The sequence below is a fragment of the Durotheca rogersii genome (genome assembly GCF_024521655.1).
Source record: "Durotheca rogersii strain YMJ 92031201 chromosome Unknown GGS23scaffold_19, whole genome shotgun sequence".
NCBI classification, from domain to species: Eukaryota; Fungi; Ascomycota; class Sordariomycetes; order Xylariales; family Xylariaceae; genus Durotheca; species Durotheca rogersii.
Genome location: NW_026251250.1, coordinates 526500 through 549222, shown reverse-complemented (window position 1 = coordinate 549222; position 22723 = coordinate 526500). Strand labels below are relative to the sequence as shown.

General features: G+C 55.7%; 5 protein-coding genes across 5 annotated transcripts; 2 read left to right on the top strand and 3 right to left on the bottom strand.

Moving 5' to 3' along the window:
• Positions 1-5871: 5871 nt before the first annotated feature.
• GGS23DRAFT_606431 (peptidase family M1-domain-containing protein) lies at positions 5872-7986 on the top strand (the record flags this gene model as incomplete). Its single annotated transcript, XM_051519904.1, has 5 exons — positions 5872-6676; positions 6748-6883; positions 6980-7086; positions 7137-7531; positions 7603-7986. The coding sequence occupies 5 exons, from the start codon at positions 5872-5874 to the stop codon at positions 7984-7986; spliced, it is 1827 nt and encodes a 608-aa protein (XP_051369958.1).
• Positions 7987-8714: 728 nt separating this feature from the next.
• Positions 8715-15350, top strand: GGS23DRAFT_577746 (kinesin heavy chain). Its single transcript, XM_051516944.1, is given in 3 exon segments — positions 8715-9490; positions 9589-15057; positions 15068-15350. 2 exon segments carry the CDS (start codon positions 9436-9438, stop codon positions 14724-14726), a joined length of 5193 nt encoding a protein of 1730 aa, XP_051369957.1. The 5' UTR covers positions 8715-9435; the 3' UTR covers positions 14727-15057; positions 15068-15350.
• Positions 14909-15899, bottom strand: GGS23DRAFT_159709 (uncharacterized protein). The gene has a single exon (XM_051511429.1). The coding sequence runs from the start codon at positions 15772-15774 to the stop codon at positions 15091-15093; it is 684 nt and encodes a 227-aa protein (XP_051369956.1). The 5' UTR covers positions 15775-15899; the 3' UTR covers positions 14909-15090.
• On the bottom strand, positions 15837-18256 carry GGS23DRAFT_577743 (voltage-dependent anion channel-domain-containing protein). The gene is made up of 3 exons (XM_051516943.1): positions 17184-18256; positions 16998-17021; positions 15837-16885 (listed from the first exon to the last, which is right to left on the bottom strand). The coding sequence occupies exons 1-3, from the start codon at positions 17963-17965 to the stop codon at positions 16351-16353; spliced, it is 1341 nt and encodes a 446-aa protein (XP_051369955.1). The 5' UTR covers positions 17966-18256; the 3' UTR covers positions 15837-16350.
• Positions 18257-18811: 555 nt separating this feature from the next.
• Positions 18812-20853, bottom strand: GGS23DRAFT_159651 (1, 4-beta cellobiohydrolase). Its single transcript, XM_051511428.1, has 4 exons — positions 20351-20853; positions 20120-20292; positions 19736-20060; positions 18812-19656 (listed from the first exon to the last, which is right to left on the bottom strand). Exons 1-4 carry the CDS (start codon positions 20608-20610, stop codon positions 19236-19238), a joined length of 1179 nt encoding a protein of 392 aa, XP_051369954.1. The 5' UTR covers positions 20611-20853; the 3' UTR covers positions 18812-19235.
• Between the last annotated feature and the right edge of the window lie 1870 nt (positions 20854-22723).

The window sequence follows — 22723 nt, the reverse complement described above, 5'->3', positions numbered from 1 at the left end:
CCAACACTCGAAAGGGAATAGGTTTCTGTGACGGCGCGCGGTGATTCCCACCCCTGACCTTGTCAATAGCACTTACTGCATGTATATATGTGTATGCGTTTACTTACCTATATATGTGTGAATTGTCATCTTAAGTGTGGCATACCTTGGGTACATATTCTTATGGTACCTAATGTATCCGCCTTACCACAACGGCTTCTCTTCCGCCTCTACTACGTAAGGCCTCAATACAGGTTAGGATCCGGCAATGCGATGGAAGCCCTTCGTCACTTCAAAGCTTGAGTTGCCGTGGTTGAGACTGAGGTAATATGGAGAGGCTTACCCTTAAGGAATGTATGCCTATAGCTGGTCCTCTCCTGGATTCCTCTTAATTGGTGTTATACATACCTCTACCTCCTACATACCAACACACTCATGCTACCTCTTACCTACGTAGTGCATCGTAGCCAATCAGACAGGGATCGATCTCTCCTCGGTAAGGGCCGGCCGGTGTGCCTCCCAGGACAGACTTGAGCGTACTGTATGGGCGTACATGTTGTGCCGCGAGCTTACCGCATGCCGCAGACATCGTGGGTCGTCACCAGGCATGCTGTTCTTGGCCATCACTTCAACACCATTATTGGTTCGTCATTATATACAAACGCACTTCATACCCAGTAATAATTGATAAACAACAAAGTGTGCGTACATGCGCACACATACATAGGCAGTGTATCTTTCCCGGCAAGTGACTGGTCATCACGTTCTTCCCCGGCGCCTTTTTTATCCAATACAGCCAGGTTTTCGTATTATAGAGCTATTTGTCGTCCTAGCTCCTACGATAGGTGCACTGCATTGGGTGGGCGTTGGACAGTAGGAAGTGTCAGCCCGCAGGAGTCCAGAAAGGGTTGAGACGTCTTGTGCTCCGGCTCAAACAGCTCACGACCTCGTCCGAACTTGCTTCCCCCCAAGATCCGGGAGCAAATATCGCTGACGTTTCAAGCTACAAATCCCATGTCGTAGACCAACCCGAAACAATCGGGTCCCGGTCCAAACACATAACTACAGTACAGAGAAAGGGGGGGAGGGGAAAAACGTGGCAAGCGGCGGAAACCATCCGGCCACGAGGGTGCGACGGCAAGACTGCACACGCACACAGGAAATACCGGACAATAGTACAGACATGGTGAGTTAATCAATTTGCTTTGCTTGACTCTTAGCGACGGATTAACCGAGATACATTGTCTATCACCTTCCAGCGCAGTGTGAGGTTAACTTCAAGCGCGGGCGGCTGGTGCCCTTAGTCGGGGGGCATAACCATTCGCTTGGGTCACGAAGCCGATTCACAGAATTCAAAGGCCGAAGTTTATGATCACCGTTCCCGCTCGCCGTGGAACTGGGGCGAAGCCGCGATCTCACGGACCATCCTCGAGGGATCTAGCCGATAAAATTCTACGATATCGACAGGGAGTCCCTAGCCGGTACGCTTCCCCTCCTGGCGGCCGGCTCAGGGTCCTACAGGGACTCGAGGTGCGTAACCTATCGGCGTAAAACCGTCCTCTACCATGGAATACGAAGGAATCCAATGAGGGTCTTCGAAATCTCCGCTACCGTAACACTCAGTACACACAGTGCCAACCTACATAACCCCGACCGGGTATGTATGTACACATGTACACGATCACTTGTGGAACCGACGACGTTGAAGGAAGCAGATGAGATTTTTTTTTTTTTTTTGCCCTGGCGGTGTGAATCTGCTCCTACTCCCTCCTATGGGGGTTGAGCTGCTCATAAGCGCGTCGATTTCTCGATAGCATCAACGGGTAACGGCGGCAATTGTCTTTCCGCTCCACTCCACGCAAATCATGCTCTAGGCCTAGGGTATGCCTACATTGTACTATAGTGACCACCGGCTGAAAAGAACTCAGACATATCTCAGACACGGCCCTCAATATCAATTACATAACAAGGTAAGACATTCCCGGCAGATGTAAAGGGTTTATAAACTATAAGTTTCACGTAATCGCGTGTACGTATACCTACTAGCCTTGCGGCCACACAATGACAACCCGGACTAGAAACATAATCTCAGCCAGCCGTCATTTGACATGAACGGGGATTTCATGTTAGTTTCCCCCTTCCCCTTCCCCTCTGTCGAAAGGCAAGGCTATGCTCGTCCGACCCAGCTACAAGTACCGCTACCACCGCTACCACCTCCAGGTATTACGTACCTAAGTAGGTAATATGTGCCTGGGTAGTTGGTAGGTTGGGTAGTTGACATTCCCAGCTATCTGGAAAGCCTAGCCACGGTATGTTGCCCGAAATGGTCTTTTGAGGATGGGCTTTTCAAAATGTGCAGTCCAATTGTCATACGATGGACTTTGGCATAAGAATTAAAGCTTTAAGCTTACTTCCAATCTGTGCATATCAGAGGCCTAGTTTACCTTAAAAGCGCATATGCTTGTGAGTGAACCACGGTGTTGCCGTCACTGGTATGTACGTGTAGGTATATCGTGGGTGTACGCGTACACTCGCTTGCGGTCAGACGCTCCTAAATTACTAGGCCGCAAGGGGAGACGGCTAACTGCATCAGGGGACCAAGTCCGTTGCTCTGAACAACGGACCCTCGTGAGCCCGGCCAGGCAGAGGAGGGAGGGTGGCTTTATTCCCCATGCTCACGGCCTAGAGTCCCACCAATACGTGCCATCCAGCACATGGCAACCTGGCAGGGCTGTTAGTCAGACCTCATTTCCGGTCTAAGGACCAACTGTGCTGCCGCCGTCTGCTTTCCAGTCCCTCAAGACTCTGCGCGCACGATTAAGAATCGAGCTAGAACCAGCGTCACGCTAGAAACTCACCAGATTCGCCCTGTATGTATATAGCAACGCGGGCTTCTTATCAACGATTTGTGTTAGGAAGCTCAAACGCGAGATTCCGCCTAGGTGGCGTCGGTCTTGTTTTAAGGCTCTCCACTAGTCCGCCCCCGAAATCTCAAAAGCCCACCACCCATCCATCTGCCGGTTAATAGCAGATGTGTATGGGCATGACTGCGGGGAACAAACGGCATTACATACTTTTACGTTGATGCTGCTACGTTAGGAAGTGCATAGGTGTAGGGATGGTTCTGTGCTGAACGTATATGTCTGAGATGTGTTCTGCAGGCGGATGTGTGTATGCGTGGATGCAGGAGTGTGTAGGTATGCTATCCGTGGTTACCTTGACACTTGAGCCCAGTTATCAACAACACATACAATGGATACCTACACGTACGCACAGATGTACATACATATATCGACGATGCCTATGCCAGGTAGATCCCTAGCCGTTCCCCTGGGGCAACCAAGCCAGCGTCTTTCAGACGAATTGCTACCAGAAACGGCCTTCTAGTTCGGTAGGTGAACTCGATGCTAGCCAACCCCATCGGACGGCCAGATAGAGAACGGCACTACCCCAATGCCGAGTCGGGCGATGAGGAGAAGGAGTGTGAGATGGATGGCACGCATAATACATGATAACTTGTGTATGCATCGGCGCGAATACATAGTAATACGTGAAGAGACCTGTCTCGCAAGTATGTGGTTATTCGCATGAAGGGAGCAAGGCGTGGAAACATCCCTATCCAAGTTCGAGGGAGAACCGTAAACACGCCGTCGCGAACCAAACTGACGCCCAATCGGCGCAAAGGGGGCCGGCCAGGTGATCGACAAGAAACTTAATGCGTACATGCTATTAAGCATGAGCCCCACCGGCCAAATTTGATCATCTCGGAATGGAATCGTGATGCTGATGATGGCAATTTCCTACTGAGCACAGGACTTACATAGGTAGGCGTGCTAATAGATCATAGATCATGTTAGATCACGGATGCCCATACACGAATCCGCACATATCAGCTATGTGAACAAATACAAACCACGGAGAAGAGCATGGGGGGAAGCAATATATCTACGTACTAGGTATAGTACCTATATCTTTCTAAAGATATCGCAAAGCATTGTACGTATGCGTGCTTTATGGAGGCGATATCACGATTGCCACGATGGGGTCCGAGGGTACATGGCTCTTTTCCTCCTTGGGCGGCATCACCAGCCGCGCCGTGTGCCAAGACGACCATTTCGAAAGAGACTGTGCTCAAGCTTGCATGCTATTACTACACGCATTGTATGTGTGCTATGGCCCATGCCAATTCAGAGTAATACGGGGGGCTCTCCTGAGTTTTAAAAGAACGTATCCTTACCCAACGCGGCACCAGCGCCCTGTCACAGTGCTAGCCAACCAGCACAATCGCCGAGACAGCGCCGCCGGCTTTGCTGACATCGACGTAATCGTAGAATCCACGATATTAGAGCGTCGAGGAGAGATAGGAAGAGGGGTTTCCGCACGTGGTGAGAGCTCTTGGGCAGGTTTGCCGCTCGGACAGCTTGCCCTCGCTATGTCGCAGTCTGGGGAACATGGCTGCGATCCTGCGCTATTCCTGCCTTGCCCTCAGATCTCGTCGCGCCAACGGTTCCGCCACTGCCGGTATTTTAAATCCCCATGGACAGAGTTGGGCGTCGAGTCCCCTCGAGAGATGCCGTTCTTTCTGGAAGGGAGAGCTGGAGCGTGTCGGATGTGTCTGTTGTGCGCCCACACACGTACATGTTGGGTATCGTTATGAGCCTAGGTTGGAGTAATATTGCTACCTCCATATGAGTACGTGCAAACACAACGCGGCGGCAGAGGGGACGAACCACATCGTCGAGATGACAAAGTCGGTGACGATACCTGACGGGGGCGCACGCATCCGTGGTGCTCTAGACCTTCGAGGAGCATTTTCATCCCATCTTCGCGCCAAGGAACCCCCTCCCTCTCTCCTAAGGGACGGGTATCCTCGACCTAACTTCCGGACCTGGGCGAAGAGGGAAAAGTTCTTCTCCAGCGGGTTGTTTCAGCGTCGAAGCTGGCTTTCGCATGGATCCGATGCAGGTGCTAAATCAACTAGCCACACAGCCCAGGTCCTGAAGAGGCATCGTTTCAGCCTGCTCGCTGGGTTGGAAAGTTGGCACGCGGGCGCTGCAGCGTGCCTGGTTCCGATGTCTCTCGGCCGTCCGTGGGTTGGGGTCCTGCTTCTTCCTACCACCTAGGCGTGTATGCAATACGTGCACACACGTTGATGTAGGCCTGTCGATAGGTAGGTATGCATGTAGGTTATGATATGTACCTAAGGCAGACAGGGTGCATAAGCGTGCGCAGAGGTGCCTAGGACGCAATACGGCGGGTAACTAAGAGGCTCGAGGGAGGCCATGCCGTACGCGTAGGTATATCTCAGGTGGAAGAAGGCCATTAAGGATCCTTTCAACCCCATCCTGGCATGGCAGGGAGACTTCGAGATATCCGTCTCCATCGCGCGGCGCAGGACGAGAATACTAGGCAAAGGACGTGCGTTAGCTATGCGCTTAACCCAGGTTGGCGTCGGCCAGATGCAATCGGGTGAGAGATATACAGCTAGCAGGGCGTAGGCGCCCGCGTCGAACCCCGCCCCTCCGCCCCTCTTGTTATCAGAGGGAGAGGGCGGGCACCGCTAGGCCGGCTACCACGAACGTGCCCGTCGAGTCATGATTGGCTTCGACTCGGAGAAAATACCACGCACAACACGCAAATGGACAGGCTGCTAGCTTCATCCAACCTACATACCCGGCCGCATTCTGCACAGCTCCGTCTGCCTAGGCTGGATTCGGCAGAAGGAGACTCGAGAGGGAACCTCACTCGTCCGGTTTAATGCGGAAGGTGAATGGCTTCGTGAGGGGTAGCCTTCTGCTCAGGGCCGTCCAGATCACCATCCGCACGCCCGGCCCAACGTCCTCGCCGGCGCACGTCCTTCTGCGACATCTCAGTCTTACCCCAAGCAGCGCCATGACACCTCGCGACCCTAATACCCTGGCCAATTACGGCGATTGGGCGGTGCGCCATACTACTGTCGACTTCAAGGTTAACTTCGAGAAGCGCCGTCTCGAGGGCTCCGTCCTCCTCGAGCTCGAGTCCCTCACTGATAGAGGCAGCCGCGAGATCGTCCTCGACACCAACCGCCTCGCCATCTCCTCGGTCCGGCTCGACTCGTCCGACTCGGAGTGGGCGGTCAGGGACCGCGTCGAGCCGTTTGGTGCCCCCCTCCACGTCTCTGTGCCAGACGGCGCATCCCGTGGTGACATTGTCAAGCTGAATATCACCTTGGAGACCACCGAGCACTGCGTCGGCCTGCAATGGATGACCCCGGCTCAGACGGGCAACAAGAAGCACCCGTACGTCTACTCGCAATGCCAAGCCATCTTGGCTCGATCCATCTTCCCGTGTCAGGACACCCCGGACGTCAAGTCGACATTCACCTTCAACATCGCCTCGCCGCTTCCGGTAGTCGCTAGCGGGGTGCCCGTGCACACTGATATTAAGGGGGGGAGCGACGCCGGCGACAAGCTCTTCCGCTTCGAGCAGAAGGTCCCCATCCCGTCCTATCTGTTTGCCCTGGCGTCTGGGGACCTTGCTACCGCGCCCATCGGGAGGCGGTCTGTGGTCGTGACTGGCCCAGAGGCCCTCGAGGAAGCCAAGTGGGAGCTCGAAGAGGACATGGACAAGTTCCTCGAGGTGGCCGAGAAGCTGGTCTTCGACTACCAATGGGGCCAGTACAACGTGCTCGTGTTGCCCCCCAGCTTTGCGTACGGAGGTAAGTGAGGCCCGAGCCGGGCATTCTCGCCTTGCTGCGACTAGGGGCCCCCGTTAAACCCGCTACCCTAGGCATGGAAAACCCGATCTACACGTTTGCTACGCCTACTATTCTCAGCGGCGACCGTCAGAACGTCGACGTGATCGCACATGAGTTGAGCCATAGTTGGAGCGGTAACCTCGTGGGTTGCGCTTCTTGGGAACACTTGTAGGTGCAATCGCGCGTGTTCTTTCTTTCCGTTCTTCCTTTCTAGTTCTATGCTCTCTTCTCCTTCTTGTCCGGGATAAGCTTACACTCTCGTAGTTGGCTCAACGAAGGATGGACCACGTATCTCGAGCGCCGCATCAACGCCGTCATCCACGGCGAGCCTCAGTTTGACTTTTCCGCCATTATTGGCTGGAAGAGCCTCGGTACGTAGACGAGCGACTGCACGCATCGCCTGGAGCTAATAGCGTTATAGAGGACTCGGTTTCGCTCTTTGGGGCCGACCATGAGTTTACCAAGCTTATCATCAGCCACAAGGGGGTGGACCCGGAGGACGCCTTCAGCTCCGTCCCTTACGAGAAGGGTTTCCATTTCCTCTACTATCTCGACCGACTTGTTGGGCGAGAACACTTTGACAAATTCATCCCTCATTACTTCCGAACGTGGGCACGCAAATCACTCGATTCCTTCGAATTCAAGCAGACTTTCCTAGACTTCTTCGAGAAGTACGGAAACGCGGAGGTCAACGAGAAGATAGCCCAGATCCCTTGGGACGAGAAATTCTATAAGCCGGGCCTGCCGCCTAAGCCTAACTTCAACACGGCTTATGTCGACAGTTGCCTGGAACTAGCTGAGAAATGGAAGAATGAGGTACGCAATTCGATTTAAATTCGACCCTTTAGCTAAGTGGTTTCGGGGCTGTTTTGTTTACTCTCTGATAGGACTACCAACCCAACCCCAGCGACGTTGAGTCATTCTCGGCCAATCAGACGATCGTCTTTCTGCAAGCCGTGCAGGACTTCTCGTCGCCCTTAAGCGTCGAGCGGGCACACCTCCTCGGCACTACCTACAGCATCAGCGCCTCGAAGAACGTAGACCTGAAGACGGCATACTACGTCATCTCTCTGAGGTCTGGGGATAGACAGGAATTTCCTGGCATAGTTGAACTCCTGAGTTCTATCGGTCGGATGAAGTTTGTGAGACCACTGTATAGGGGGTTATACAAGGCGGATAGGAACTTGGCGCTCGAGACATTCCAGAAAAACAAGGACTTTTACCCCTCTACGACGAAAGGACAGCTAGAGAAGGATCTGGGCTTGAAGTAAACATAGGCGCGGATTGCCTAGCGGGCCTGTCATATGCTGACAGATCTCGGAGGACTGTACACTCTGCCGGGAGATGGGCTACCTAGGGCCGCCGCTGCGCATTCTGGGTAGAGGATAAGAATAGGAGAAGGCTGTCTATTCTGTTTGGTCCAGTAACCGGCGGACAAGTCTGCATGGCCGGTCTTCCTGTGGCAACCCAATTTCTACCCGACGTAGGTATGGCGTGAACATGGGCAGGTGTTGGGATGGGGGTAGATAGGTTAGTTAGGTACGTATGTATTTGCTTATCGTCTACCTGCCCGACGTGGCAGCTTTCCTTTCGGGGGCTGAGGCAGCTTCCATCCTAGGGTATGGAGGCGTAGGTTTCGTTTTTGGCAGCGCGCGGGCGTGGTCAGTCGGATGCAGCGGGTAAGGGTATAGGTAGAGTATGATGTTGTGGGAGATTGGGGGGGAGGAGGGGAGGGGAGAAGTTCCTTTCCTGTGGAGGGTATGACTCGCCCGATGGGTGCTGTTGGGGACGAAGATAGAGAAGTAGAAAATAGAGAGGAAGATACCTGATGCTGGGTGGTTGCCTGGGTCAACCAAACGACAGGAGGCCGTTACCTACGCTAAGCAACTCAGGTAACAGGTAGGCGACCCTTGTAACTCGCAACTCGTAACCTGTAACGGACTCGGCACGATACACTCGGGACCCGTGACTAAAGTAAAATGGGGTTAGGTAATCAACTGACACGTGAATGTCTCGGCGGCGGGCCCAATCAACCGTCTCTGCCTCTGCCACGAATGGCAGGTCGACTGGCTGGTCGCGATCGCGTCCCACTCCTCCATCTAACTGCTTTTCACCCGACGATAATACTGTTGACGAATCCCACCAACCACAACCTGTAGTGCTCGAACCCCCCCCCAAAAAGACAGCCATCGAGCGACATTCCACACCGGAACGCCCGCAACACCCGCTTCGCCTACAGGCCGAGTGCGCATCATTTAATCTCGACTGCGATCGACCTTGGCTGCTCCAGGACAGCCACCTTACGGCGACGCGCCGCCGGTTGGCTGCCTTTTGTCAGCGCTCAGTCTCTCGAATCCACGGCCTCCCCTCCACTCGGTACCATACATTTCTCCACGGACCCCGAGCATAGGTAGCTGCGCGCCCCGTCCCCACGCGAAAAAAGGGGAGGAGATGAGCATTCAAGAGAGCTGTCGAGCCGGCATCTATTGGAATTTCTAGCTAGCCTTGCATGAGCTACCCGACTGCGACCGCTTCGGACTGTACTCTTCGAAAAAGGCACCGAAAGCCTGCCGAGGCCTCAGACCTTCCATAAACATAGCCGTCGTCGCACATCCGCATACGCCTCTGCTGCGTGTCTCGCCTGTCGAATGCATCGACTCCCCCCTAGACTCGGTCAATAGCTGTAGTGGATAGGGAGGTACGGCCCTCATCTATCGACCATGGCGGGAGGAAACATCAAGGTGGTGGTGAGGGTTCGGCCCTTCAACGGGAGAGGTACGGTCGACAACTTCCCTCTGCGACCGGCGAAGCGCCGATGCTGGAGATGGCCCCGGCAGGTCGCTCCGGTTGAGATCGATGCTGACTTGGATTAGAAATCGACCGTGGGTCAAAATGTATCGTAGAGATGAAGGGCAACCAGACGATCCTAACCCCACCTACCGACAGCGCTCACAATGCTAAGGGTTCCAAGGACCTCTCCGTGAAGACGTTCGCCTTTGACAAGTCCTACTGGTCCTTCGACAAGAATGACCCCAACTACGCGGGACAGGACAACCTCAATGATGACCTCGGAAAACCCCTCTTGGACAATGCGTTCCAAGGCTACAACAACTGTATTTTTGCCTACGGGCAGACCGGGTCCGGGAAGTCCTATTCCATGATGGGTTACGGGAAGGATGCTGGTATCATTCCCAACATCTGCCAAGACATGTTCAGGCGGATCGAGCACCTACAGAAGGACAAGACGAGCCGATGTACTGTCGAGGTATCCTATCTCGAAATTTACAACGAAAGGGTGCGCGACTTGTTGAACCCGTCGACAAAGGGGAACCTCAAAGTCAGAGAGCATCCCTCGACCGGCCCGTACGTGGAAGACTTGGCCAAGTTGGTGGTCAGCAGCTTCCAGGAGATCGAGCACCTCATGGACGAAGGCAACAAGGCGAGAACGGTCGCCGCGACAAACATGAACGAGACGTCCAGTAGGAGTCACGCCGTATTTACGCTCATGCTTACGCAGAAGAAGTACGACGCCGAGACGAAGATGGAGATGGAGAAGCAGGCCAAGATCAGCCTGGTCGATCTGGCTGGTTCGGAGAGAGCAACATCCACCGGTGCCACGGGCGCCCGCCTGAAGGAAGGTGCCGAGATCAACAGATCGCTCTCGACTCTCGGCCGCGTCATAGCAGCTCTGGCCGATCTCTCCACGGGGAAGAAGAAGAAGGGCCCCGGCGGCACGGTTCCGTACCGAGACAGCGTTCTCACGTGGCTGCTGAAGGACTCGCTGGGCGGGAACAGTATGACTGCCATGATTGCAGCGATTAGTCCGGCCGATATCAACTACGACGAGACGCTGAGTACGCTGCGATACGCCGACTCGGCCAAGCGAATCAAGAACCACGCCGTGGTCAATGAAGATGCAAATGCTCGCATGATTAGAGAGTTGAAAGAGGAGCTGGCGCTACTCCGGAGCAAGCTAGGCGGTGGTGCTCCTGCCGGCTCGGGGGGTCCCGCTGTGCCGCCGGAGGAGATATACGCTGAAGGGACCCCCCTGGAGAAACAGATCGTTAGCATCACACAGGCCGACGGCACCGTGAAGAAGGTTTCGAAGGCCGAAATCGCCGAGCAACTGAGCCAAAGCGAGAAGCTTCTGACCGATCTCAACCAGACGTGGGAAGAGAAGCTCCAGAAGACGGAGGAGATCCACAAGGAACGTGAGGCCGCGCTCGAAGAGCTTGGTATTAGCATCGAGAAGGGGTTCGTGGGGCTGCACACCCCGAAGAAGATGCCCCATCTCGTCAACTTGTCTGACGACCCCCTTCTTGCGGAATGTTTGGTCTATAATCTCAAACCTGGCAAGACGACGGTAGGAAATGTGGACTCGAACTCGGAACATCAAGCGAATATCCGCCTTAATGGTACCCGGATTCTCCATGATCACTGCTCGTTCGACAACGCGCCGGATGGTACGGTTACCATTACTCCTAACGAAGGCGCGTCTATTATGGTCAACGGGAAGCGCGTCACGGGAACGACGAGATTACACTCCGGCTATCGGGTCATCTTGGGCGACTTCCATATATTCCGATTCAACCACCCCATGGAGGCTCGTGCGGAGAGAGACGAGACTAGGCAAAGTCTGCTTCGTCAATCTGTGACGGCGAGCCAGCTGCAGACGCTGGACCGTATGTCGCCTTCGCCGCGACTGAACCATGAGCGATCTATAAGCAAAGCCGGTTCCGAGTTTGGTGAGAGCCGACCGGAGTCTCCGGTACCGTATCGGAACGAGCGAGACACGGACTGGTCGTTTGCGCGACGGGAAGCCGCAGGCGCTATACTCGGAACGGACAAGAACCTTCAGAGTCTGACTGACGAGGAGCTCAACGCCTTGTTCGAGGATGTCCAACGTGCGAGAGCCGAGCGCGTTAACGATCGCGAAGGCGACGAGGATTTGGAGTCCAACACGTCCTATCCGATCAGGGAGAAGTACATGTCGACCGGCACGATTGACAACCTCTCGCTCGATACGGCGCTTACGATGCCGTCTACTCCGAAAGCTGGGGACGTCGACGACCGGCTGAAGGAGATACGAGAAAATATGCAGTCCGAATTCGAGAGGCAGAAGGAGGAATACCAAGGCCAGCTCAAGAGTGCGGAAGCGGCTAACGTCGAAGTCGAGGAGATTAAGAGGGAAAAGGCGAGGATGGAGGAAACGCTGGCGAAGCTCAAGGCTGACATGCAGAAGCGGTTGGAAGTCCAAAAACAAGAGTTCGAAGCCAAGATAGAAAAGATGGATCCGCTTAAGAGACCCAAGGCAAAGCCGAAGCTATCGGAAGAGGAGATCAAGACCGCTAAAGAGATCGTTGAACATTGGAAAGGCCGACACTACGTCCAGATGGCCGAAGCCGTCTTACAGCACACGGCTACCCTCAAAGAGGCACAGATCATGAGCGAGGAGCTCGGGGAAAACGTGGTTTTCCAATACACCGTCGTGGACATCGGGCACGCGCGCTGCTCTTCTTACGACATGGTACTCAACGACGTGCCCGGCGAAGGGGAGGATCTACCGCTTGAGGAAGCACCAAAACCGTGTGTGGGTGTTCGTGTCATCGACTACAAGAACTCGGTCGTCCATCTCTGGAGTTTAGACAAGCTTCATGATCGCGTGCGGCAAATGCGCCAGATGCACCAATACCTTGACCAGCCGCAGTACTCGCAGCATTTCAAACTAGACAACCCTTTCGTTGAGAACTGCATGCCCGAGTACTCTCTCGTTGGCGAGGCCGACGTCCCCCTCCAAGCTGTCTTTGAAAGCCGGGTTCAAGACTTTGCCTTGGATGTCCTATCGCCCCATACCTACCATGCTATAGGGATCATCAAGCTTTCCCTGGAGCCTTCCAGCGCTCGGGCTCCATCCAGCACTCTCAAGTACAACGTTGTTATGCATGATATGGTCGGGTTTGCCGAGCGAGAGGGCACCGATGTCCACGCCCAACTTTTCATCCCGGGTGTATCAGAGAGCGTCACGACGACCCAGATGATCAAAGATTTCGACGAAGGGCCGATACGATTCGATAGCGTGCATAGTATGAGTGTTCCGTTGTTCGGACCCCGAGGCGTTAACCTGAGGATTGCAATATTCGCCAAGGTTTCCACGATGCATCTAGACAAGCTGCTAAGCTGGGATGAGATGCGCGATTCGACCCCGGGCGACGAGAACAAGGCTAGGGGTGCTCGAATCAACGAGGCTCAATTCTATACCGAGGAGAAGCACGACTTGCTAGCCCGCCTACAGATACTCGAGCTTAATGAGAGCGGAAAGTATGTCCCTGTCGAAGTGACACAGACAAGCGAGCTCGATACCGGCACCTTTCAACTGCACCAGGGCCTACAGAGGCGCGTGGAGATCAACCTCACACACAGCTCGGGGGACATGCTGCCTTGGGAAGATATAAGCTCCATCCGGATCGGCAGGATCGAGCTAGTCGACCACGCCGGTAAGAATCCTGATATGGGGTCTCCGGCCCCCGATATCTCCTTGAGGTTGAGTGCAAAGCCTTCTCTTCGTCGAAATGCCAACGGCACGCGAAGCATGAAGATCACTGGGCAGTGGGATTCCAGCTTACACGACTCGCTCCTGCTGGACCGGACGACGGCAGACAAGTACAAAGTCCAAATGACGCTGTCCTGGGATATCACCGCCGATAACCTCGCCGAACCGATGAAGTTCTCGACCAATATCTACTGTCAGATCCTAGGGAGGTCGTTCGTTCGCCAGACATCGATGCTGTCGTCTTTATTCCAGCACGTCAGGATCGTCCATTCCTCGACCGCCATTTTCACTCTCAAAATGCGGCCCGCACCGATCAAACGAGTCGGCGACCTGTGGAGAATGAACAGCCAACACGACTACGTCAAGGGCGAAGAGAACTTGAGAAACTGGGCCCCGAGGGGAGTGTCGCTGGTCGGCGACTACATCGTGGCGCGGAAGAAGAAGAGACGCACCGCCGAGATCGCAGCCGCTCAGCTATTTCTTAAGAAAATCGGCTTGCCTGAGCCTAAGAGCAAACCCACCGATGATGAGGATCCTTCCGACGACGACGTCTTCGCTAGTCCCAAAGCTCACGATGACGATCAAGATTCGATCAACGCGCTTCTCATTGACACGCCCGAGACATCGCGACCATCGACCCCTAAGCTGCTAGAGCCTGACGAAGACGGCGAGGCTGAACAGCTGCTCGAACAGCCCGAACAACCTACCGAGCAACCTCGAGGGCCAGAGTATAGCGAACATGAAACCCTCGTGCTGAAGAAGTCTCTAAAGCTTTGGTTGCGATATCCGGACCCTCTTACCCGGATCCTCGGCCCAGCAAACACCGCGCCTCCCGAGAATGGCATCGCACCCGAATCAACCACGCCGCCTAGATTACTCTCTACTGTCATCAGAGTGCCAAAGAATCCGAATGTGCTCAAAGGGGGTTATCTGTTGGTGCCCAGCAACGATTCCAGCAAATGGGTGAAGAGGTTTGTAGAACTCCGACGACCGTATCTGCATATCCACAACGTCAACGATGGAGACGAGGTGGCCATTGTCAGCCTTCGCAACTCCCGAGTAGACAGTCAGCCGGAGATCCTGGCGCTATTAAATGGCCACGAAGACGAACAGAATATATCATCGCCGCCGCTGGCGATCGGTGACGGCACCGGAGACGGTGCCGGAGACTTCCGGCCAAGTCATCGCCGAACGACGTCGGGTCGGACCATCTCGTCCATCTGGTCCGGATCTCCGCGGCCCTCGGGCCCTAGCCTCGGTGGTCTGAGCGAGCGCCTCCAGGCGGGCGTATTTGCTGTTTATGGGACAGACAATACGTGGCTGTTTGCCGCGCGTAACGAGCGCGAGAAGCGCGACTGGATCTTCCGCATCGACCAGAGCTACTTCTCCGGCAACGGGAGCGCGACCGGCAGCGGCGCCGCGAGCCCGCTGCCCAGGCATTACTTGCTGGATGCCGACTGAGGGGACCACTACCTAACCTAACCTACCTTATTACCACAAATTCAAAAGCAACCGACCGCCGGCCGCCCTACTCCGGCCGGCTTTTCCTTGGGCGCTACGAGATCACGATAGTCTTCGTTTTTATCATCATAATCATGGAAGCATGCAGGGGTTGGGATAGTCCACACAAAGACAAGACAAGATGGCGTTGCTTTTTTTTTCTTCTCCCCCCTTTTGTCGTCGCTCTTTTTTTTTCTCTTTCTCGAATGCTTACAAGAATACCCCCCAATCGCACTATCACTTACCTCGCCAGAATTTTCCCTTCCCTTCCCGCCTCTCCCTCTCTCTCCCTCTCTCTCCCTCTCTCTTTCTCTGTATGTAAAATCTAGATATTATACCCCCGAACCGAAGCTCTCCGCACGTCGCAGAACGGGGGGGGCTCTTCCCTTCCTTCGCTCTTTTCTAGGAGACAAATACGGAGATACACGTGTTCGCGAAGGGGGCCTGTCTGGGGGGGAAGCTGAAGACGGAAAAAGGAGCAGGGCGCGGGCGGGAGGGGGAAGAAGGGGAACAACAGAACGGGAACTTGACCCTTTTTTTCTCTCTCTCTCTCTCTTCCCTTTCTTCTTCCCTTAACTCGTCTAGACGGTCTCGTTTCTGCTTCTGAACCTCCCGTAATAGAGCAGAGGGGGCGGAGGGGAGGGGGGGAGAGTGCAGAAGTATTGATACCATGGTGATAGTAGTTACATGTACATAGGCCGGATCGAGCTCGTGCGTGATCGGGGCTCGGTTCGGGGCCGGCCGCAGCTAGGCCCAGCCAGTCGGCCAGGTAGATAGGCCGGGCGGCTTCGACGCCGGCGGCGGTATAATGCGAAGAGCAGGAGGAGAGTTGGATTCCTTCCTCGAAGACGAGAGAGCTCATTCGCGCGCGCGTGTCCGGCCCCCCCTGTCCCCGTGTCTGGTTGTTGTAAGACGAAAGTAAGATGGTCTCTCGCAACGACGACCGCCGGCGCCGTCTTCGCCTGCGTTTCGAACCGGCAGACGGGATACGTGGCAGTCCTACGCGCATGTGCGAACCAGTCCTCCTGGAGTCGTTACCCGGCACGGCAAGTCATAGCGGGTATGTCAATTGCGCTTTTTATTCAAGAATTAGGCATTACATATATATATATATATATATATACATACATATCTCAGGCCAGGGCTCGTTTCAAATTACCTACCTATATAGAGCCGTCGCGGAAGGCCTGAAGAAGAAAAAGAACCAGAGCCCCCATTTTCGATTTTCCGTTTCCAGTCCCACCGTCTAAGACATGATATGATCAGGGTGCCAGTCCGTCTAGTTGGTATCGTATCCATGTCCGGTCGTGATCTCGTGACATTTCGTAACTGTTCGCTAAAATCCAATCTCCTTTTTATTCCGCCCTTCTTTTTTGTGGCGGGCGGCGGCGTTTCGTCGCCGAGCGGTAGCTTTTGGCGGCAGTGGTAGTAGCGGTAGTATTATTGTTATTATTATTATTATTATCTGGCGGTGGCCGTGATAAGGAGTAGAGATGGCGAGGTAGCACAGATAATAATAGGAGAGGAAGGAGGGAGGGAGGAAGGAGAGTAGAGTGGAGTGAGAGGGCTGCGCTGCCCGGCTCGCTCAAGCCTCCTTCTCGATGTCGGAGCCGCTCTTAGGCGGCTTGACGTGCTCGTGGCGCTTCTCGTTGACGTAGACGTCCTCGTCCTTGCCGTCGGCGAGGATGTCGCACCGGGCGATGGCACGGATGTGGTGGGCGAGAACGAACAACCACATGGCGACAAGCAGGACGGTCATGGCGCTGCCGACAGCGCGGACGGCGGGGCTGTGGAGGTTGTGGCCGAGGGCGGTGGTGGAGATGGCGAAGCCGACGTTGGGGAACACGTACGCGTACCAGTTGAGGTGGAAGGTGAGGTGCTGCCGCACGGCCAGGTTCGCCACTACCGAGATGCAGAAGAACCACAGGCTCAGCGACCAGACAAAGATGCTCGCCGTCGTCGCCAGCACCCGCAGCACCTGCACCGTCGTCGCGTCCGGCCCGAAGTAGTCGTAGTGCTCCGGGAAGTCGTTCGCGAGCCCGATGATGGCGAGGCTCGTGAAAGCCGGTGGGCCGACTGCGATGAACATGCCCGGCCGTGAGTTTGGCGACGGAAGTCCCCTGCCATGGTTAGTTCGTCCGATCCCATCATTACGGCGCTGGATGGACATGGGTGGGGCCATGGTCTTTTTTACAGGGATAAACAGAGGAGGTAGATAATACCTCAACTTACCATTGAATCATACGACGCACGTAGCTCGCCTTTTAGACGTTAGCCATCGAGTCCGGAACGTCAAAAAAAAAACCTTCGAGATATATTTTTGCTCAAGGGTGCAGGATATGCAAATGAGATGTTAATACGTACTACGAGGCTACTATTAGTTCTCCACCCGGCGGCGTGTTGGCAAAGCACTCCTACATACCATACATCATGATCGAGACGCACATTCCGAGGCCCTGAGCAGTTAGGCCGCCGACGATCATGGAGATTGCTCCTTCGGGGGGCTGGAAGGCGGCCCCGGTGGCGGCGACGGTGCCGGACAGCATGAAGGGGAACATGGGCAGATCCCAGGCGGGCGTCATGTCCTGGATGCGCAGGAGCGGGGAGGTGAAGAGGAGGGAATACTGGCCGACGGCGATGACGAAGGTGACGGCGAAGTAGATCCAGAATACGACGCGGTAGGCGACGGCGAGCCAGGGCCCGCAGGCGGGGATGCCGTAGTGGGCGATGCCGGAGATGAGGGAGGCGGCGCTGAGGGTGGAGGTGCCGAGGAAGAGAGCCTCGGTCGGGTGGGTGACGGAGGCGCGCAAGGTGCCGGGGAAACGCACGAAGCGGTAAGTGATGGCGGCGGTGACGAGGACGAAGACGACGAGGGCGAGGAGGTAGAAGACCTTGCCGATCGTCTGCAGGCCCGGGAACGCGAAGCCCTGGTTCTTCTCCGCCAACAAGAGGGCGATGCCGCCCGTGGCCATGGGGAAGGTGTAGTTGGCCCAGGTGAAGTGCTCGAGGCGGTCGAGGAACTTGGGCACGAAGCCGCACCGGCCCTCCCTGGTCTCGTCGCCGCTGTCGTCCGGCGGCTCAACGAAGCTACTCGACGAACTGGACGACGACGACGACGACGACGACGAGCTGGACGACGCCGAGGGTTCTGGTGGTTGACCCATGCTGGCTGGTCTAGAGGTGTTACTCGCGCATCGCATTTGCTGCAGAATGCCGGGTTGTCGTGAGGAATAGGAGAGAGAAATGGCCGGTTGTGGCTACGATGAGAGTTCTTTCTCGTTTTTGTAATATTTCTATTCTATTTTTCCAGGAGAGGTTGGGGGACTCGTGAGAGGATTTAAATGTTGGCGAGGCGTAGCAGAGGGTTTAAGGCGCTGAGGCCCGGGATGCCGCCGATGAGGGAGGGAGGTGGTGCGTTACCTAAGATGGGTGGTGTGTTTTGCGTGGGACGCGATATGCGATGTGGTATGCGATATGTGGTATGTCCTGCCGTAGTTGCGCCGTCTCGCTGGCGCCACGCAAACCGGGTTAGTTCGCGTACCCACCGTGCGATCCGGCGGCCACTTGTTAGAGGCGCCGGATATTACTATAGGAGGCATACGGGGTACTAGATACATATCCGCACTCCCAGGTACGGCGCCCGGTATACTGCCTGCAAGACCACTACGAAGTATCTATACTAGGTATCTCCGCTACGGAGGAGAAAGTGGGTGGAAGCAGGTACGCCGGCTGCTACGCACCTCGTACCTGCCTTGGTCCAGGCCTTGGCCTCTGCGTGGCCGTTTCCGTTTGTCTCCTAGTTATCGAGGAAGGACCCGACTAGCCGGGTCGTCTCGCAACTTCCATCTCCTTTAATGCGGGCCGGCGGAACCAACCATCGTATAACAACCCGCTCGCACCTTCTCGCCCAGGAGAGGCGGGAAAAAAACAGGAAAGAACCAGAAAAAAAAATGCTACTATATTACGTACCTAGTAGGTAAGTAGGCAGGTAGTCCCACTGTGGCTGACCTTCCGTAGATGGCCGGCACTTCACGGGCCCAACTCGCTATATATAGTAACAGTCTGAATTGTGTGGCGCTATGACGGTGCTTATCTAAGCGTCTCTATGTCCTCGTCTGAGTAGCTCTTGCAACCCACTTGACGAATCCCGCTTGGCACAAGCCATCATCCCTCTACAACACACAGATCGTCAAGCACAGGAATAATCGAGGACACCACCAGACGCACCACCACAATAGAATACGACCCGACTACTCGCAAGCAATGTCATTTATGTACTGCACGTAGTCCCTTATATACAATCGAGTTTTCGGCACAATCTCCCTGCCACCCGAATCGCCGGAACTGGTGTGTTTGGAGAAGGCGAGCGCGAGACTGCGCGAGACGGGCTTCGGTCTGCGCCGTCGCCCAGTCGTGTGGTCGCCAGTCCGGATGCGGGCGCTGCGGTTCCCCGCCGCCGCCGCCAGCCGTCTAGAACTTGGGGTTGGCGTTCTTGAGGAGCATCTCGAAGTAGGGCTGGTTCCACTCGCCGGCCTCGGGTGAGGGCTTGTAGGCGTCGGCCTTGCCGCAGAACGAGTCGTACCGGACCGCGCTCGAGTCGCTGGTGCCGTCCGACTCGCCGCCGGGCTTGCCCCAGACGAACGCGTCGGCGAGCTCCAGGCCCGTGTCGGCCGTCGGGCGCACACCGAAGCCGGCGCCGTTGACGTTGCACCAGTTACCCCACTCGCTGCGGAGGCCGGTGACGGCGTTTCGGCCGGTGTCGACGATGGCGTGGTTCGGGAAGCCCGCGGTCCTGAGCGCCTCCGAGAACTTGGTTACGTACGTCTTCTCGTTCTGGCACGAGTTGTACTTGGCGTCCGAGGCGCCCGCGAACTCGCCGGGCGACTGATCCCTGTTTGCCCGTCAGTCTACCGCTCTATCCGTTCCTTCGCCGCCATGGGTGGAAGGGGGGTCGCGCTACGGATACGTACCAGGAGTTCCAGCCGGCGATGTTGGTCGCGTAACCACGAACCTGCTTGGGGCTGCCGGCGTTCTTGTAAACCTTGGCGATCCCCTCGGCGCCGGGCTTGAGGTTGGCATCCCAACCGAGCCAGCCGCCGTGGCCGGCATCGATGTACATGACGACGTTGGGGAGGTTGAGGCTCTTGAGGGCGTACGCCACACCCTCCTCGTACGCGTTCTTGCTGTCCTTGCAGGTCTGGAGGTCGGCGTTGGTGACCAGGTTAGGGAGCGAGTCGGGCTCGATCAAGAGGGCGAAAGCCGAGTTGGGGTTGGCCTTGAGCTTGGCAACGATGGCTACGGCGAAGTCAGCTTCCTTCACTCTCGCCTCCAACTAGACGTGGGCCACAACGCACGGTCAATGTACTCGGTCTTGTATCGGCTGAGCTCATTGTACTTGAGTTCGCCGTTGGAAGCCTTGGCGGCGCAGTCGCGACCGGGCAAGTCGTAGATGACGAGACCGAGAATCTCATCGCAGGGGAGGTCAGCAACTGCGGGGTCGAACTTGGCGATGTTGGCGATATTGTCGCTACGCCTCCAGTCAGTTGTCTTCCGCCTTTCCCGAGTCGGTTCTCTATCGAACTTACAGCCACAAGAAGCTACCGACGTCGGCAACCTTAGAAGCTTGCGTCTTCAGGGATGAATCCGAGATCTGCTGCACAGCCGCCTCGACCTCGCTGCGGTAGAACGTGTTGGCATGCAGCTTGCGGGTCTTGAACACGTTGGTGTTGGCGTCGAGCGTAACGGGAGAAGAGCAGGCGGCAGCTGCCTTCCGGGGTACGGTATTCGAAGGTGCGGCAACGGCACCAGCGGCAAGGGCCGCCACACCGGCGTAGGTGACCTTCATGGCTAGATTCCGCTCGGGTACAGCCTTGAGAAAGCGATGAGCGAGTGCGGTAGGAAGACGGGCTAAGACAACCCTCGAAACGGCCGTCTCGGGCTTCTTATACTGCTACTCTCAGAAGAAGGAGCTAGGCTAGGCCCTAGCAACCTGCATGCGTATCCCCGCGGCGCGTATGATGTTGCAATCAGGAACCAGGCCCGTCAGTCGCGAAAGGTCACGGTATGTCCACTCCGAAAAGGGTCACTACCGCCGAGTTCCTTATTTGCGGGGGAGAGATCTGCGGGGTGCCCTGAGTTACTGTGACTACTGAACGACCGAACTATTAGACGCCGCTCTGATTTATTTCCCTCACGGTCCTCTATAGTAACCCTACTTTATCATCTGCATAACCGTCCGTTCGGGCCTATTGGGGCTGTGTGGAGAAAGGGACCCTGGAAAGCTCAAATCTAGGTTATATCTCTTTCAGTCACGCAGCCCTGACCAACCTGATCAGCCTGGCCTACTCCTTCTCTCCCGAAGGTCTTCTAACTTGCTCACTTCTAGCCCCCGAGGTGACTTTACGGGATGTGGCAAGCTAGATAGGCGAGGTTAGTTGCCGCACGCCGGCTCCGGGGACGGCATAGCCGGAATAGCTTCTCCTTGTGTATCTTGAGGGGCGACTACTTACCAGAGATGGGGCGTCAGGACAACTGGAAGAAGGTCACGATGCATGGTTTCCCCCGCGCGTTGAGTCGCGGTAACGGTACGACGGACGTTGCCAAGATTTCCCCATTCGGTGAGATCTACCATACAATAGATTGCTTCCCCATAGAAGGCAATATACGGCAGGTAGTAGGCAATCGTAGTTGAGCCGGGAGAAGCAAGGTACAATCGTACGGCGACAGCGACGAGAACCTCTCTTGTTTGGCTAAACTCGCTCCTTAGGTGAAACGCGTTATAGACTCGCGGTGCGAAACGCGGTAGGCATCCCCCCAATTTAGCCGCAGGGAGGGTTATGATCTCCCGTGTATGCATCACGGGCATCGGCTAAACATCCCAACTTCTTCCCAACCCCAGATCAGATGTTGCATTTCGGCACCTAATTTACGGGGTCCCTTGGCTTTGCCGACGGAATTAGAAAGGAGAGCAGCGTGCCGCGTGAATAGATAGCTCCTAACTACCCCTGTCGCGCGGTCCGGAACACAACTCCGGAACGACATTTCTTATTGCCGGTGGGTAGGTACCAGAAATTACCAGCGCCATTACATCTCGCGATCCCTCCTCGGGCTTCGCCACATGGTCGAATTAGGGAGCGCCCGATGGGGGGAGATGCGTGATCGTTGTCCGGACCACAACGTGAGACTCCGTAGTCTATTACGAGCGCAAAGCCACACAACGCGACCGATAGCTGCCGACATCGTCGTGATATACCCACACAAATAGATATTAGTCAACGGCCGAATCTTTCCCGCACCGTTATAAAAAAAGGGGGAGAGAAAATAATTGGCTGGCGTGCCGCGCCTGAATAGCCTCTACATATGTACGTTCGTAGCGCGGCCCACTCGGAGAGACTGTGAGGTTATTCGCCTGGAGGAGACGCTCCGCTTCGTCCGTGGCAGAGGCTCCGATGTCTTCGTATTACGGCAGGTAGGTATTGAAATGCCAGCGTTGCGTGCACTTGTATACCCATCCGTTTTGGGTGCCTACCTAGGTACCTACTGACATCTGCGCACACACGCCTCTACCTCTAGGTAGCGTGCGCGATACACACGAATAGACGCGCAGCCTGCTTGCTCTCTTGCGGAGAAGGGCGGTAGCGAAAGCCGCCGACTGGGGGGGGAAACACAGGGCGGGTTGCGAGCAGAGGAGCCAGCCCCCCCATCGCCTCCACGCATGCCTGCGCCCGACACTTTCCGCGGCCCAGCTTACTCCCGCCGTCACTACGACACGGACGCGCGCCTCAGGTATATATGCTCTGCGGCGGCGGCAACTCGCCGAACCCTCGGGCCGTCCTCCGTAGTCGCGAGCAGGCGTCTACGCGCGTCTTGCAGCATAGGAAGTGGCGCAATGTAGACTCTTGTTGCTTTTTCATTTACATCCTAGACTACAGCATCCTACAGCCCAGTCACTCCGCCCC